At 35.8% G+C, this 12666-nt stretch overlaps 1 protein-coding gene across 1 annotated transcript in view; it reads left to right on the top strand.

The window, feature by feature from the left end:
• Positions 1 to 12666, top strand: part of SYCP2 (synaptonemal complex protein 2) — an 86000-nt gene that overhangs the window by 35130 nt on the left and 38204 nt on the right. The window contains exon 14 of the mRNA XM_078057343.1: positions 4475 to 4535. Coding sequence (XP_077913469.1) covers positions 4475 to 4535 — 61 coding nt within the window. The remainder of the gene's footprint in view (positions 1 to 4474; positions 4536 to 12666) is intronic.

Genomic DNA, 12666 nt, shown 5'->3' with positions numbered 1-12666 from the left:
AATAATCCCTGATGAACATGGATGCAAAAATTCTCGCCAAAATACAAGCCAATAGGATCCAACAGTACATTAAAAGGATTATTCACCACGACCAAGTGGGATTTATTCCTGGCCTGCAAGCTTGGTTCAACATCGTCATATCAATCAACGTGATACAATACATTAATAAAAGAAAGAACAAGAACCATATGATCCTCTCAATAGATGCAGACAAAGCATTTGTCAAAGTACAGCATCCTTTCTTGATTAAAACTCTTCAGAGTATAGGGATAGAGGGTACATACCTCAATATCATAAAAGCCATCTATGAAAAACCCACAGTGAATATCATTCTCAATGGGGAAAAACTGAGAGCTTTCCCCCAAAGGTCAGGAACACAGCAGGGATGTCCACTATCACCACTGCTATTCAACATAGTACTAGAAGTCCTAGCCACAGCAATCAGACAACAAAAAGAAATAAAAGGCATCTGAATCCGCAAAGAAGAAGTCAAACTCTCACTCTTTGCAGATATGATACTTTATGTGGAAAACCCAAAAGACTCCACCCCAAAACTGCTAGAAATCATAGAGGAATTCAGTAAAGTGGCAGGATATAAAATCAATGCACAGAAATCAGTGGCATTCCTATACACCAACAACAAGACAGAAGAAAGAGAAATTAAGGAGTCGATCCCATTTACAATTGCACCCAAAACCATAAGATACCTAGGAATAAATCTAACCAAAGAGGCAAAGAATATGTACTCAGAAAACTATAAAATACTCATGAAGGAAATTGAAGAAGACACAAAGAAATGGAAAAACATTCCATGCTCATGGATTGGAAGAACAAATATTGTGAAGATGTCAATGCTACCTAGAGCAATCTATACATTTAATGCAATCCCTATCAAAATACCATCCACTTTCTTCAAAGAAATGGAACAAATAATCCTAAAATTTGTATGGAACCAGAAAAGACCCCGAATAGCCAGGGGAATGTTGAAAAAGAAAAGCAAAGCTGGTGGCATCACAATTCCGGACTTCAAGCTCTATTACAAAGCTGTCATCATCAAGACAGTATGGTACTGGCCCAAAAACAGACACATAGATCAATGGAACAGAATAGAGAACCCAGAAATGGACCCTCAACTCTATGGTCAACTAATCTTCGACAAAGCAGGAAAGAATGTCCAATGGAAAAAAGACAGTCTCTTCAACAAATTGTGCTGGGAGAATTGGACAGCCACGTGCAGAAGAATGAAATTGGACCATTTCCTTATACCACACACAAAATAGACTCAAAATGGATGAAAGACCTAAATGTGAGACAGAAATCCATCAAAATCCTAGAGGAGAACACAGGCAGCAACCTCTTCGACCACAGCCCAGCAACTTCTTCCTAGAAACATTGCCAAAGGCAAGGGAAGCAAGGGCAAAAATGAACTATTGGGACTTCATCAAGATAAAAAGCTTTTGCCCAGCAAAGGAAACAGTCAACAAAACCAAAAGTCAACCGACAGAATGGGAGAAGATATTTGCAAATGACACATCAGATAAAGGGCTAGTATCCAAAATCTATAAAGAACTTATCAAACTCAACACCCATAGATCAACCAATCCAATCAAAAAATGGGCAGAAGACATGAACAGACATTTGTGCAAAGAAGACATCCAAATGGCCAACAGACACATGAAAAAGTGCTCAACATCGCTTGGCATCAGGGAAATCCAAATCAAAACCTCAATGAGATACCACCTCACACCAGGCAGAATGGCTAAAATTAACAAGTCAGGAAATGACAGATGTTGGCGAGGATGCGGAGAAAGGGGAACCCTCCTACACTGTTGGTGGGAATGCAAGGTGGTGCAGCCTCTCTGGAAAACAGTATGGAGGTTCCTCAAAAAGTTGAAAATAGAGCTGCCCTACAACCCAGCAATTGCACTACTGGGTATTTACCCCAAACATACAAATGTAGTGATAGGAAGGGGCACCTGCTCCCCAATGTTTATAGCAGCAACGTCCACAATAGCCAAACTGTGGAAAGAGCCAAGATGTCCATCAACAGATGAATGGATAAAGAAGATGTGATATATATATATATATATATATATATATATATATATATATATGATATATATAATATAAATAATGGAATATTATTTAGCCATCAAAAAAACCGAAATCTTAGAATTTGCAACGACATGGATGGAACTAGAGGGTATTATGCTAAGCGAAATAAGTCAATCAGAAAAAGACATGTATCATATGATCTCACTGATATGAGGAATTCTTAATCTTAGGAAATAAACTGAGGGTTGCTGGAGTGGTGGGGGGTGGGAGGGATAGGGTGGCTGGGTGATAGACATTGGGGAGGGTATGTGCTATGGTGAGTGCTGTCAATCGTGTAAGACTGATGAATCACCGACCTGTACCTCTGAAAAAAATAATACATTATATGTTAAAAAAAAGAAGATAGTAGGAAGGGAAAAATGAAGAGGGGGGATTCAGAGGGGGAGACGAACCATGAGAGACTATGGACTCTGAGAAAGAAACTGAGGGTTCTAGAGGGGAGGGGGGTGGGGTTAGCCTGGTGATGGGTATTAAAGAGGGCACGTATTGAATGGAGCACTGGGTGTTATATGCAAACAATGAATCATGGAACACTACATCAAAAACTAATGATGTATGGTGATTAACATAACAAAATAAAATTTAAAAAAAAGATAAAAATCTTTTGCATAGCAAAGGAAACATTCGACAAAACCAAAAGAGAAGGTATAGAATGGGAGAAGATATTTGCAAATCTCTTACCAGTTAAAGGGCTAGTATCTAAAACCTATAAAGGACTTATTAAACTCAATACCCAAAGAACAAATAATCCAGTCAAGAAATGGACAGAAGACATGAACAGACATTTCTGCAAAGAAGACATCCAAATGGCCAACAGACACATAAAAAAATGCTCCACATCACTTGGCATCAGGGAAATACAAATCAAAACCACAATGAGATACCACCTCACACCACTCAGAATGGCTACAATTAACATGTCAGGAAACAACAGATGTGGGGAATTCGGAGAAAGGGGAACCCTCCTACACTGTTGGTGGGAATGCAAGCTGGTGCAGCCACTCTGAAAAACAGTATGGAGGTTCCTCAAGAAGTTGAAAATAGAGCTACCCTATGACCCAGCAATTGCACTACTGGTACTTACCCCAAAGATACAAAGATGGTGATTCTGAGGTGTACCCACACCCCAATATTCATAACAGCAATGTCCACAATAGCCAAACTATGGAAAGAGCCCAGATGTCCATCAAAATGAAATTAGAGAGGGAGAAAAACCATAAGAGACTTTTAATCATAGGAAACAAACTGAGGGTAGCTAGAGGGGAGGCGGGTGGAGGGATGGGGTAACTGGGTGATCGGCATTAAGGAGGGCACGTGATATAACAAGCACTGGGTGTTATATAAGACTGATGAATCACTGAACTCTACCTCTGAAACTAATAATACACTATATGTTAATTGAATTTAAGTTAAAAAATAAAAATAAAAATAAATAAAAATTATGAAAATTTCCATAATATAAAAATTTCTTAAAAAGGAAGGCAATAAACCGGGAAGCATCACTTTGAAGTTAACAACCATCTGACATGTGCCTCAAAGGAGCAAGTGTTTTTACACATAGAAAATAAGAAGCTGCTCAAAGCTTTGGGGCAGCTTTCCTCCTGACCCTGAGGCTTTGAGGTATGGGAGAACTAGCGCCTTAACTGGAGATGCCATAATGGTAGTGGTGCCCTCAGCATATGGACTGGTTTCAATTAAGGCAAAGAAGTGGAGGGAGTTAGTGAAGAGATTCAGGATTCAGGTGAATTTCTGTAAAATGAATTGTCCTTAAATAACAAAAGAAGGGGGTCTATTTTCCTCACAAGATTAGTGGAAGGTTTTAGGATCTCATCTTTTAGGAATGGTATCTAATTTTTCTTGTAGCTTTTTTTGTGAATTCAGTATTATTGAGTTATAAATTTTCAATGAAAGCACGTGGAAGGGGGAAGGGGAAAATAATGGTGATTATTCATATGCATTCAGTGTTTGAATCTAAAGACAGTCTGTGAGTGGGAATTGAGGAATGCATAGGATTTCACACTATTTCAAAAGCATAAATGACAGGATTTGGTAACATTTTTAAAAAGGATAGCCTCTAATAAATATTAATGGTAGTAATTCCTTTTTTGGTCAAAAACAAGAAATTATACCATTATACTATGAAATCATACCAGTATTTCCTTCATAAAAGTGAATAGATTAAATGTGACACATGTAATGTATTACACAATCAATTGATGGAGCAAGAAATGTGTTACTTAGTAATACTTAATAAAAAATAATTATTGTTTGTATAACTTTTAAGTTTTTAAACTGGTGTTTAAAGAAGACTTAAAGCAGGAGTAAATTATTTATGGTCAAACCTGTTTTTAAATTTAAGGATCATCAGTGGGAAGCAGTGATTGTGCCTGAGGATAAAGTACAAATATACAGCATTGAAGGTATTTAACTTGTTTCCTCTAACTCTCGTCTTGACTCTGATCACATGGAGTAGCAGTTGCATGCTCTCTGGGGAAAAAAATAGACTAATGAAAACAAAGTGAACATTTTCATATATTCACATTCATAAATTTGATAGTTAAATATCAGTATTCCCTGAACCCACATTTCCCCCACCCCCAATTTCCCAACTCCTTCCTGAACTTTTCTTTAGTCTAAAACTTATGATCAGTCACTTTCTTGTCAATATGTTCAAGGCCCTTGCCTTTTATCCTATTAGTTTGATGAGATCCAAACATCTAGTTCCTGCACTAATATAACTGGAATTGTATAACACTGCTGGCAAAGTCCTACAACTTGGCAGACTGGTACCACTACACATTCAGCTATCAAGATAGATTTTAGGCATTTCAATGGGGATGTGGTATCTCATGATAGTTTTTATTTGCATATTCCTCTTGACCATAAATATTGAGCACTTTTGCATTTGCTTGGTGGCCATTGATATATACTCTTTGTGCAGTATCCGTTTAAATATTTTGTCCTTTTTTTTTCTAGGCTGTCTTTTTTTAATTAAGTTTTTGAGTTCTTACATATGTGGGTATCAATTCTTTGATAGATAGATGTTCTAGTGTATTTTCTCCCCGTCTGCATCTTGCTAATTTATTTTCTTAGGGGTGTCTTTAATGAGCAGAAGTCTTTAAATTTGAAGTCCACTTGATCACTTTTTTCATTGTGCTTATTGCTTTGTGTGACCTAAGTAATTTTTAACTACTACCAAGTCACAAAGATGTTCTTTTGTTTGTCTATAAAAACTTTGTGGTTTTAGCTTTTATGTTTGGGATTATGATCCATCTCAAATTAACATTTGGTTATGGTATGATACAGGAGTTGAGGTTCATTTTTTTCACATGGACATGCAGTTATTCCAGGACTATTTGATGAAAAGACTTTCCTTTCCCCACTGGATTTCATTGATTCCCTCTTTGAAAATCAAATGACTGATAGAAGTGCACATCTTATTTCTTAAAGCTGTACTCCATCCCATGGATCTATTTGCCGTTCCTTATGCAAGTAGTACCACACTGTTTTAATTTTTGTAGATTTATAGTTAGTCTTGAAATCAGATAGTGTAAGTCTTCCAACATTGTGGTTTTTTTCAAGGCTGTTTTAGAAATTCTAGACCTTCTGTATTTCCATATATCTTTTAGAGTTGACTTATCAATTGCTATAAAAAGCCTGCTAGATTTATAATTGCAACTGTAGTTTGATATGGGGAGAAATAACATTGTAATAATAGTAAGTATTTCAGTCCACAAACATGGTGTATTTTTACATTTATTTGGGTCTTTGGTTTCTCTCAACAACGCCTTGTTTTCAGTGTAGAAATCTTACATATCCTTTGATGAACTTATTCCCAAGTCTTCAATCATAAACTTGTATGATTGTGAATAGAACTGGTTTTTAATTTCATTTTCCAGATATTCTCTGCTGGTATGTAAAAATACAATTGATTTTGAAATACTTACCTTGTATCCTACAATCTTGCCAAAGTCACTATTTAGTTCTAGTAGTTGTAGCATGGATTCCTGGGAATATTCTAGGTAGTCCGTCATGGTATCTGCAAATAGAGAGAGGTTTTACTTCTTCCTTTCTGATCCTTATGGCCTTCCTTAACGAAATTCTTTCCTTTATCCCTCTCCCCTACCTCTTCTTCCTTCCTCTCTTTATTTTTTCCTCCCTTTATTCCTACCTTTGCCTTACTGCAATAGCTAGAACTTCTAGTACAGTATTGGATAGAAGTGGTAAAAGTGGTCATCTTTGCATTCTTCATGATCTTTGCTTAGGAAAGAACATGTAGTATTTGACCCTCAAACATGATGTTAGCTGAAGGTTTTTTGTAGATTACCTTCCATCAGGTTGAGGAAGTTGGTGAGTCTTCACGTGTATAAACATACATGAAACTATTATGCAATTCAAGGTAGTAAATATATCCAGTCCCCCTAAATGTTCTTTTTTTTTTTTTTAAAGATTTTTTTTATTTATTCATTTGACAGAGACACAGCGAGAGAGGGAACACAAGCAGAGGGAGGGGGAGAGGGAGAAGCAGGCTTCCCGCTGAGCAGGGAGCCCGATGCGGGGCTCGATCCCAGGACCCTGGGATCATGACCTGAGCCGAAGGCAGACGCTTAACGACTGAGCCACCCAGGCGCCCCCCCCAAATGTTCTTTATGCTCCTTTTGATCTATCCCCAGGAAGATCTAGCCCCAGGAAGTCACTGATATTTTCTCTGCCATGAACAAGTTTACATTTTCTGCAGTTTCTATAAATAGAATCATACAGCATATACCTATATATATGCATATTTATGTTAGTATATGTAATATGTATAATTATATGTACTATCTATGTAATATATAAAATATACATGTAAAAATATATGTAATACATATTTTATACAAGTGTAATATGTACGTTTATATACGACATTTGTATATTTTTTATATAATATATACATTTAGATATATATTTTTTATTTAGCCACATTACATGTATTAATAGTTTATTCCTTTTTATTGCTGAGTGGTATTCCATTGCATGGTTATACTTCAATTTGTTTATCCATTCACCTTTTGATGAGTATTTGGAATGTTCCCAGTTTTCAGCTATTATAAAATGCTGCTGTGAGTATTCATGTATACTTACTTTCAGGTATGTGTATATATATGCTTTTATTTCTCCTGGGTAAATACTTAGGAGTGTAGTGGCTGTGTCAAAACATAAGTATATGTTTACCTTTTTCAGAAACTTCCAAAGTGTTGTCCCAAGCAGTTTTATCATTTTACATTTTCACCACCAGTGTGTAAGAGTTCCAGTTGACATCCTTGGCAACACTTCATATGGTCAATCTTACCTTGCCTTATTGCACTGCCTGGAACCTTCAGTACAATGTTGAGTAGAAGTGATGAGAGTAGATGTCTTTGCCTAGTTTTTGATGTTAGGTGGGGGAAGCATTCCTTTTTTTCACCATGATGTATTTATGGTGGCAGTTTTTCATGTGTGCCCTCTGTCAAATTGAGGAAATTCTCTTATTCCTAATTTGTTGCGAGAGCCTTCCTTGATCACAAACATTGGATTTGGGGAAATGCTTTTCCTGCCTCTATTGATATTATATATAGTTTCTCTTGTTTGGTTCCTTAATAGAAATACATTGATTTTCAAATGTTAGACCAACTTTGCATTGTTGGGATAAACCCCACTTGATTTTGGTACGTTATCCTTTTATATATCATTGGAATTGATTTATGAAATTTACTTAGGAATTTGGTATTCTATGCACTAGAAGGTCTGCAGTTTTCTTGTAATGTCTTTCAGTTTCAGAGTGAGGGCAGTATTAGCCTCATAAAAATGAATTGGCAAGTTTTCCATCATCTTCAGTTTTCTGTAAGAATGTGAGTGGAGTTGATACTGTTTCTTAAGTACCTACTAGTGTTTGCCAGTGAAGCAGTCTGGGCTGCCACCGTTCTTTGTTGAAGACTCTTAACTACAAATTCAGTTTATTTAATAGAAAGTGTTTCAGGTTATCTGTTTCTTCTTGAGTAAGCTGATAATTTGTGTCTCTCTAGTAATCTGTCCATTTTATTCAAATTTATTGGCATGAAGTGGTTTATTATGGTCCCTTAGTATCTTTGTAATGTCTGTAGACTTGTTATGTTGGCCATTCTGTCACTCCTGATGTTTATAACTTGTATATTTTTTCCCTAATCAGTCTGATAAGAGGAATATCAGTTTATTGGTATTGTCAAAGAACCAGCCTTTGGTTTCATTGATTTTTCTCTATTGTTTTTCTATTTTCCATTTGGTTGATCTCTGCTCTTTTGTTTATTTATTTATTTTTTTGCTTTGGTTTTAATTTGTTTTTCTGTTTCTAGTGTCTCAGGGTAAAAGCTGATTTTATTATATCTCCTTTGTTGGCTTTATACCCCCTTTAATTAGTGGTTGATTTAGGATTTATTTTATTCATTTTTAACTTAATAGTGTGTATATTCAGGTAATATTACACCCTTTTATGTGTAGCACGGTAACCCTGCAACAGTGCACTTGCACATTTGCTTTCCTGGCTTTCATGCCATTGCTATCAATATACACAAAAGGTTTTTGTTTGTTTCTTTGTTTGTTGTTGTTGTTTTGTTTTGCATGTGTCAGAAACCTTGCAATATGGTGTAATGATTTTTTGCTTTATGCAGCCAATTAGGTTTTAAAGAGATTTTTAAAATGGATTAAAAAGTATTTTATATTTACCTACACGTTTACCATTTCCAGTGTTGAGTTTTCCTTTGTGTGGATTCAGAGTTCTACCTAGTGTTGTTTTCCTTCTCCCTGAATGACTTCTCTAGTATTTCTTGTAGTACAATACCAGTGATGAGTTCTTTCAGTTTTTATATATCAGAAAAATCTTTTGTTTTCATTTTTGAAAATTACTTTTGATACATATCGAATTTTAGATTGCCTGTTGTTTTGGTTCAGTTTACTTTAAACTCCTGTCTCCTGGCTTGTGTTGTTTCTGATGAGAAGTCCACTGTCATTCTCTAGTTTGTTCCATTTTATTTAAAGTCTTTTTACCCCTGGATGCTTTTAAGATTTTCTCTTCATCACTAGTTTTAAACAATGCCAATATCATGCTTTAGTGTGATTTTCTTCATGTTGTTTGTTCTTGGGGTTCATTGAGACTTTTGTTCTGTGGGTTGATAGTTTTCATCAAATTTAAAGTTTTTATCCAGTATTCTTCAGATATTTTTTCCTGCTGATTCTTTCTTCTCCTTCCCTTTGGAGAGTCTGATTACACATACACTAAGCTACCTGAAATTTTCCCACAGCTCACTGATTCTGTGGTTTCTCCACTCCTTCCACCCCAGATTTCCACCCCCTTTTTTTTCATTTGAATACTTTTCTGTTGTTGTATTTCATGGTCATTAATATTTTCTTTAGCAGTGTCTAATCTGTTGTTGGTCCTATCTTGTATAATGTTCACCTCCCGTGTTATATTTTTCATTTCTGGAAGTTTGATTTGGGTCTTTTTGTAAGATAAATTTTTAGTTTTAGATTACAGAAAACTTGCCAAAATGGTATATAAAGTTTCTATGTACCTCCTCACCCAGTTTCTCCAATTTTTTAAATTGTGGTTAAAAAACAAATAAATACAACATAAAATTTACTACCTTACTATTTTAAGTGTATAGTTCAGTAGTGTTAAGTATATTCACATTGTTGTGAAACAGATCTCCAGAACTTTTGTCATCTTGCCAAATTATAACTCTATACCTGTTAATCAACTTCCCTTTTCCCCCCTTCCACTCAGCCCCTGGTAACCACCATTCTACATTTTTCTTCTGTAAATTTGACTATTTTAAGTGGAATCATACAGTATATATCTTTTTGTGACTGGCATTTTTCATTTAGCATAGTGTTTTCTCCCATACTTTTTTTTTTTTTTAAGATTTTTATTTTCTTTAATCTCTACACCCACCTTGGGGCGTAAACCCCCTAGAACAAGATCCACTGACCAAGCCAGGAGCCCCTTATTTTTTTTTTTTTTAAGATTTTATTTATTTGCGAGAAAGAGAATGAGAGGGAGGAGGGTCAGAGGGAGAAACAGACTCCCCACTGAGCAGGGAGCCCAATGCGGGACTCGATCCTGGGACTCCAGGATCATGACCTGAGCCGAAGGCAGTCGCTTAACCAACTGAGCCACCCAGGCGCCCCCCTTATTTTTTAACTTTTATGTCTTTTTTTTCACATCTTACATTTTTATGGTACCTCCGTTATTGCATTTTAAAACAAAAAGCCTACTTGGATCTTCATCTTCCTCTAGTTGTCTCACTCTTTTTCCATTCATAGCCAATTTTGAGAGATGGTTTTTACTAAATCTTTTTTCTCCTGCTTTTCATCCTGCTCTTATTACATTGTTTTCCATCCCACTCCACTGAAATTTTAGATGTCAAAATAATAGTTTATTATTAATATCAATATGCACACTTTCAGTCCTTATACTTGAACCTTCCTCCACATTTGACACTGTTGACTACACTTTCATTTTTAATCTTTTTTCCTAATTTCTCAGCTAAGCTCTATATACTCATCCTTTATTTCCTATTTTGACAAATGGTATGATAAAACTTCCAGGTGCCCCAATATAGAAGCCATTCTTGATTGTTTCCTCTCCCTCAACTAATCATTTTTCATGTTCATGTAGTTCTCTTAACATTTTTTGAATTTCTTTACTCCCCTTTATTTTCATGCTAATCACTGCCTCCACTTCCTAATAAAGTTCTGTCTTTTGCATCTTGCCAAACGTAGTTCTGCATAATTGGGCAAAAAAAAAGTTATTTTCATTGTTGTAATAGCATAACTTGATTTTTAAGATTTATTTTCCAATACATAACTCATCCTAATTTTATGAGGACACTTTTATAAAAAATTAAGTTCTTTATGTTTAGATTAAAAGGGGTTTTTTGGAGCTTCCTGGTTGGTGAATAATAATGAATCTTCATGCCAGGAGGGTGGTGCACCCTAAACTTCACAGGGACAGGAGCTCCTGTGCTCCAGACCCTTCCAATCCTCACTCACACTGTGTGTCTCTTCACCTAGCTGTTCATGTGTATCCTTTAATATCCTTTGTAGTAAAATGGTAATCTAGTGTAACCTATATGGAATGGGCAGTATCTGAATTTTTACATGAATAGCAGTCATGGAAGTAAAAAAAAAAAAAAGGAACCTGGAAGTCAGTCAATATTTCTAGTGAAAAAGAATTTCATTAGTTGCAGGCTGAGGGGATGGGGAAGCAGCAGCATGATGGATTGCAGGTAGTTAGACACTTTTATATGTAATACGTAAGAATGTATAAAATGAAGGCTCCATGGGCAATCTTAAAATTTTTTTAAATGCCTTCGCAGAAGAAAACATTATTATATTCATATAGTGTACTAGAATCTCATATAAATATGTTTATCTATAAATACTTAGATTTTTTTTTTTAAAGATTTACTTAGAGTGAGAGCACGCTTGCACATGCCCGTGTGTGTTGGGAGGAGAGGAAGAGGGAGAGAGTCACAAGCAGACTCTGCACTAAGTGTGGAGCCCATCATAGGGCTCGATCTCACAACCCCGAGATCATGACCTGAGCCAAAACCAAGAGTTGGATGCTCAACTGACTGTGCCTCCCAGGCACCCCAAAATACTTGGCTTTTTAGCAAGCAACAAAATAACTTTCCTGGTATCATAGTAATATTGCTAATTAAAAACAAGCTATGATATAGTCCAGGCAGTTAAAGGAACTAACAAAAATTTCAACAAAGCCCACAATAAAATATAACAAATATCAATAAATTCTTTATAGATAGTCACAGTATATGTGGGGAATACTTTGTACAAAAAGGTACAAAACATTCAGCAATATTTGAAGTAATTCTAATATGTTCATGTAAGCAGTGAAACAAATACTGTATTTACTATAAGTTTGTGGCAAGCTGCAGGAAAAAAATCGTATCAGAGCAATATAATAATCAAAAATATCCATAAGGATTATAAATTTTCTAATATTCATCAGAATTCAAAACATTATTCGCTTCAAAGTCACCCAAACTTTCATCTCTAAAGCCTGAAAACTTGTTACTTTTGAAACACATGACTTTTTTTTCCCAGAATAAAACCACCAGCACTCTTTGAGTTAGAAACTGTCACCATTATCTTCAAGCAATTAATAATTCTTATAATCATCAAAGGACTTTACTGCGGAAGTTTGTCATGACCATATAGTTGCAAAAACAGACAACACATATTGTGCTTGAGTAAGCCTCATAGGAATCAGAATTATTTGTCCTGTAGATTAGGTCATGAAGTAGGCAGCAGAGCTTTTCTTCATGTAGAGACAAATTTTTCTACTTGGTATGCTCCATCTCCATCAGGATGTAGGATTTCCTCCTGCCCAAAAATATGCAGTGGGGGCAGGTGTGGAGACTTGTCAGTCATCAGCAGGAGTACCGTCAGAAGTAGAACAGGGCCATAAGTGGCCTTTAGTCCGTAATACAGGCACATTAATTGGATGCCAAGTGATTCTTTGGTGAATTTTTAGAG

The sequence above is a fragment of the Halichoerus grypus genome, chromosome 10 (assembly GCF_964656455.1).
Source record: "Halichoerus grypus chromosome 10, mHalGry1.hap1.1, whole genome shotgun sequence".
NCBI classification, from domain to species: Eukaryota; Metazoa; Chordata; class Mammalia; order Carnivora; family Phocidae; genus Halichoerus; species Halichoerus grypus.
Note: the sequence above shows the minus strand (reverse complement) of the source record. Positions and strands in the feature narration are given on the sequence as shown.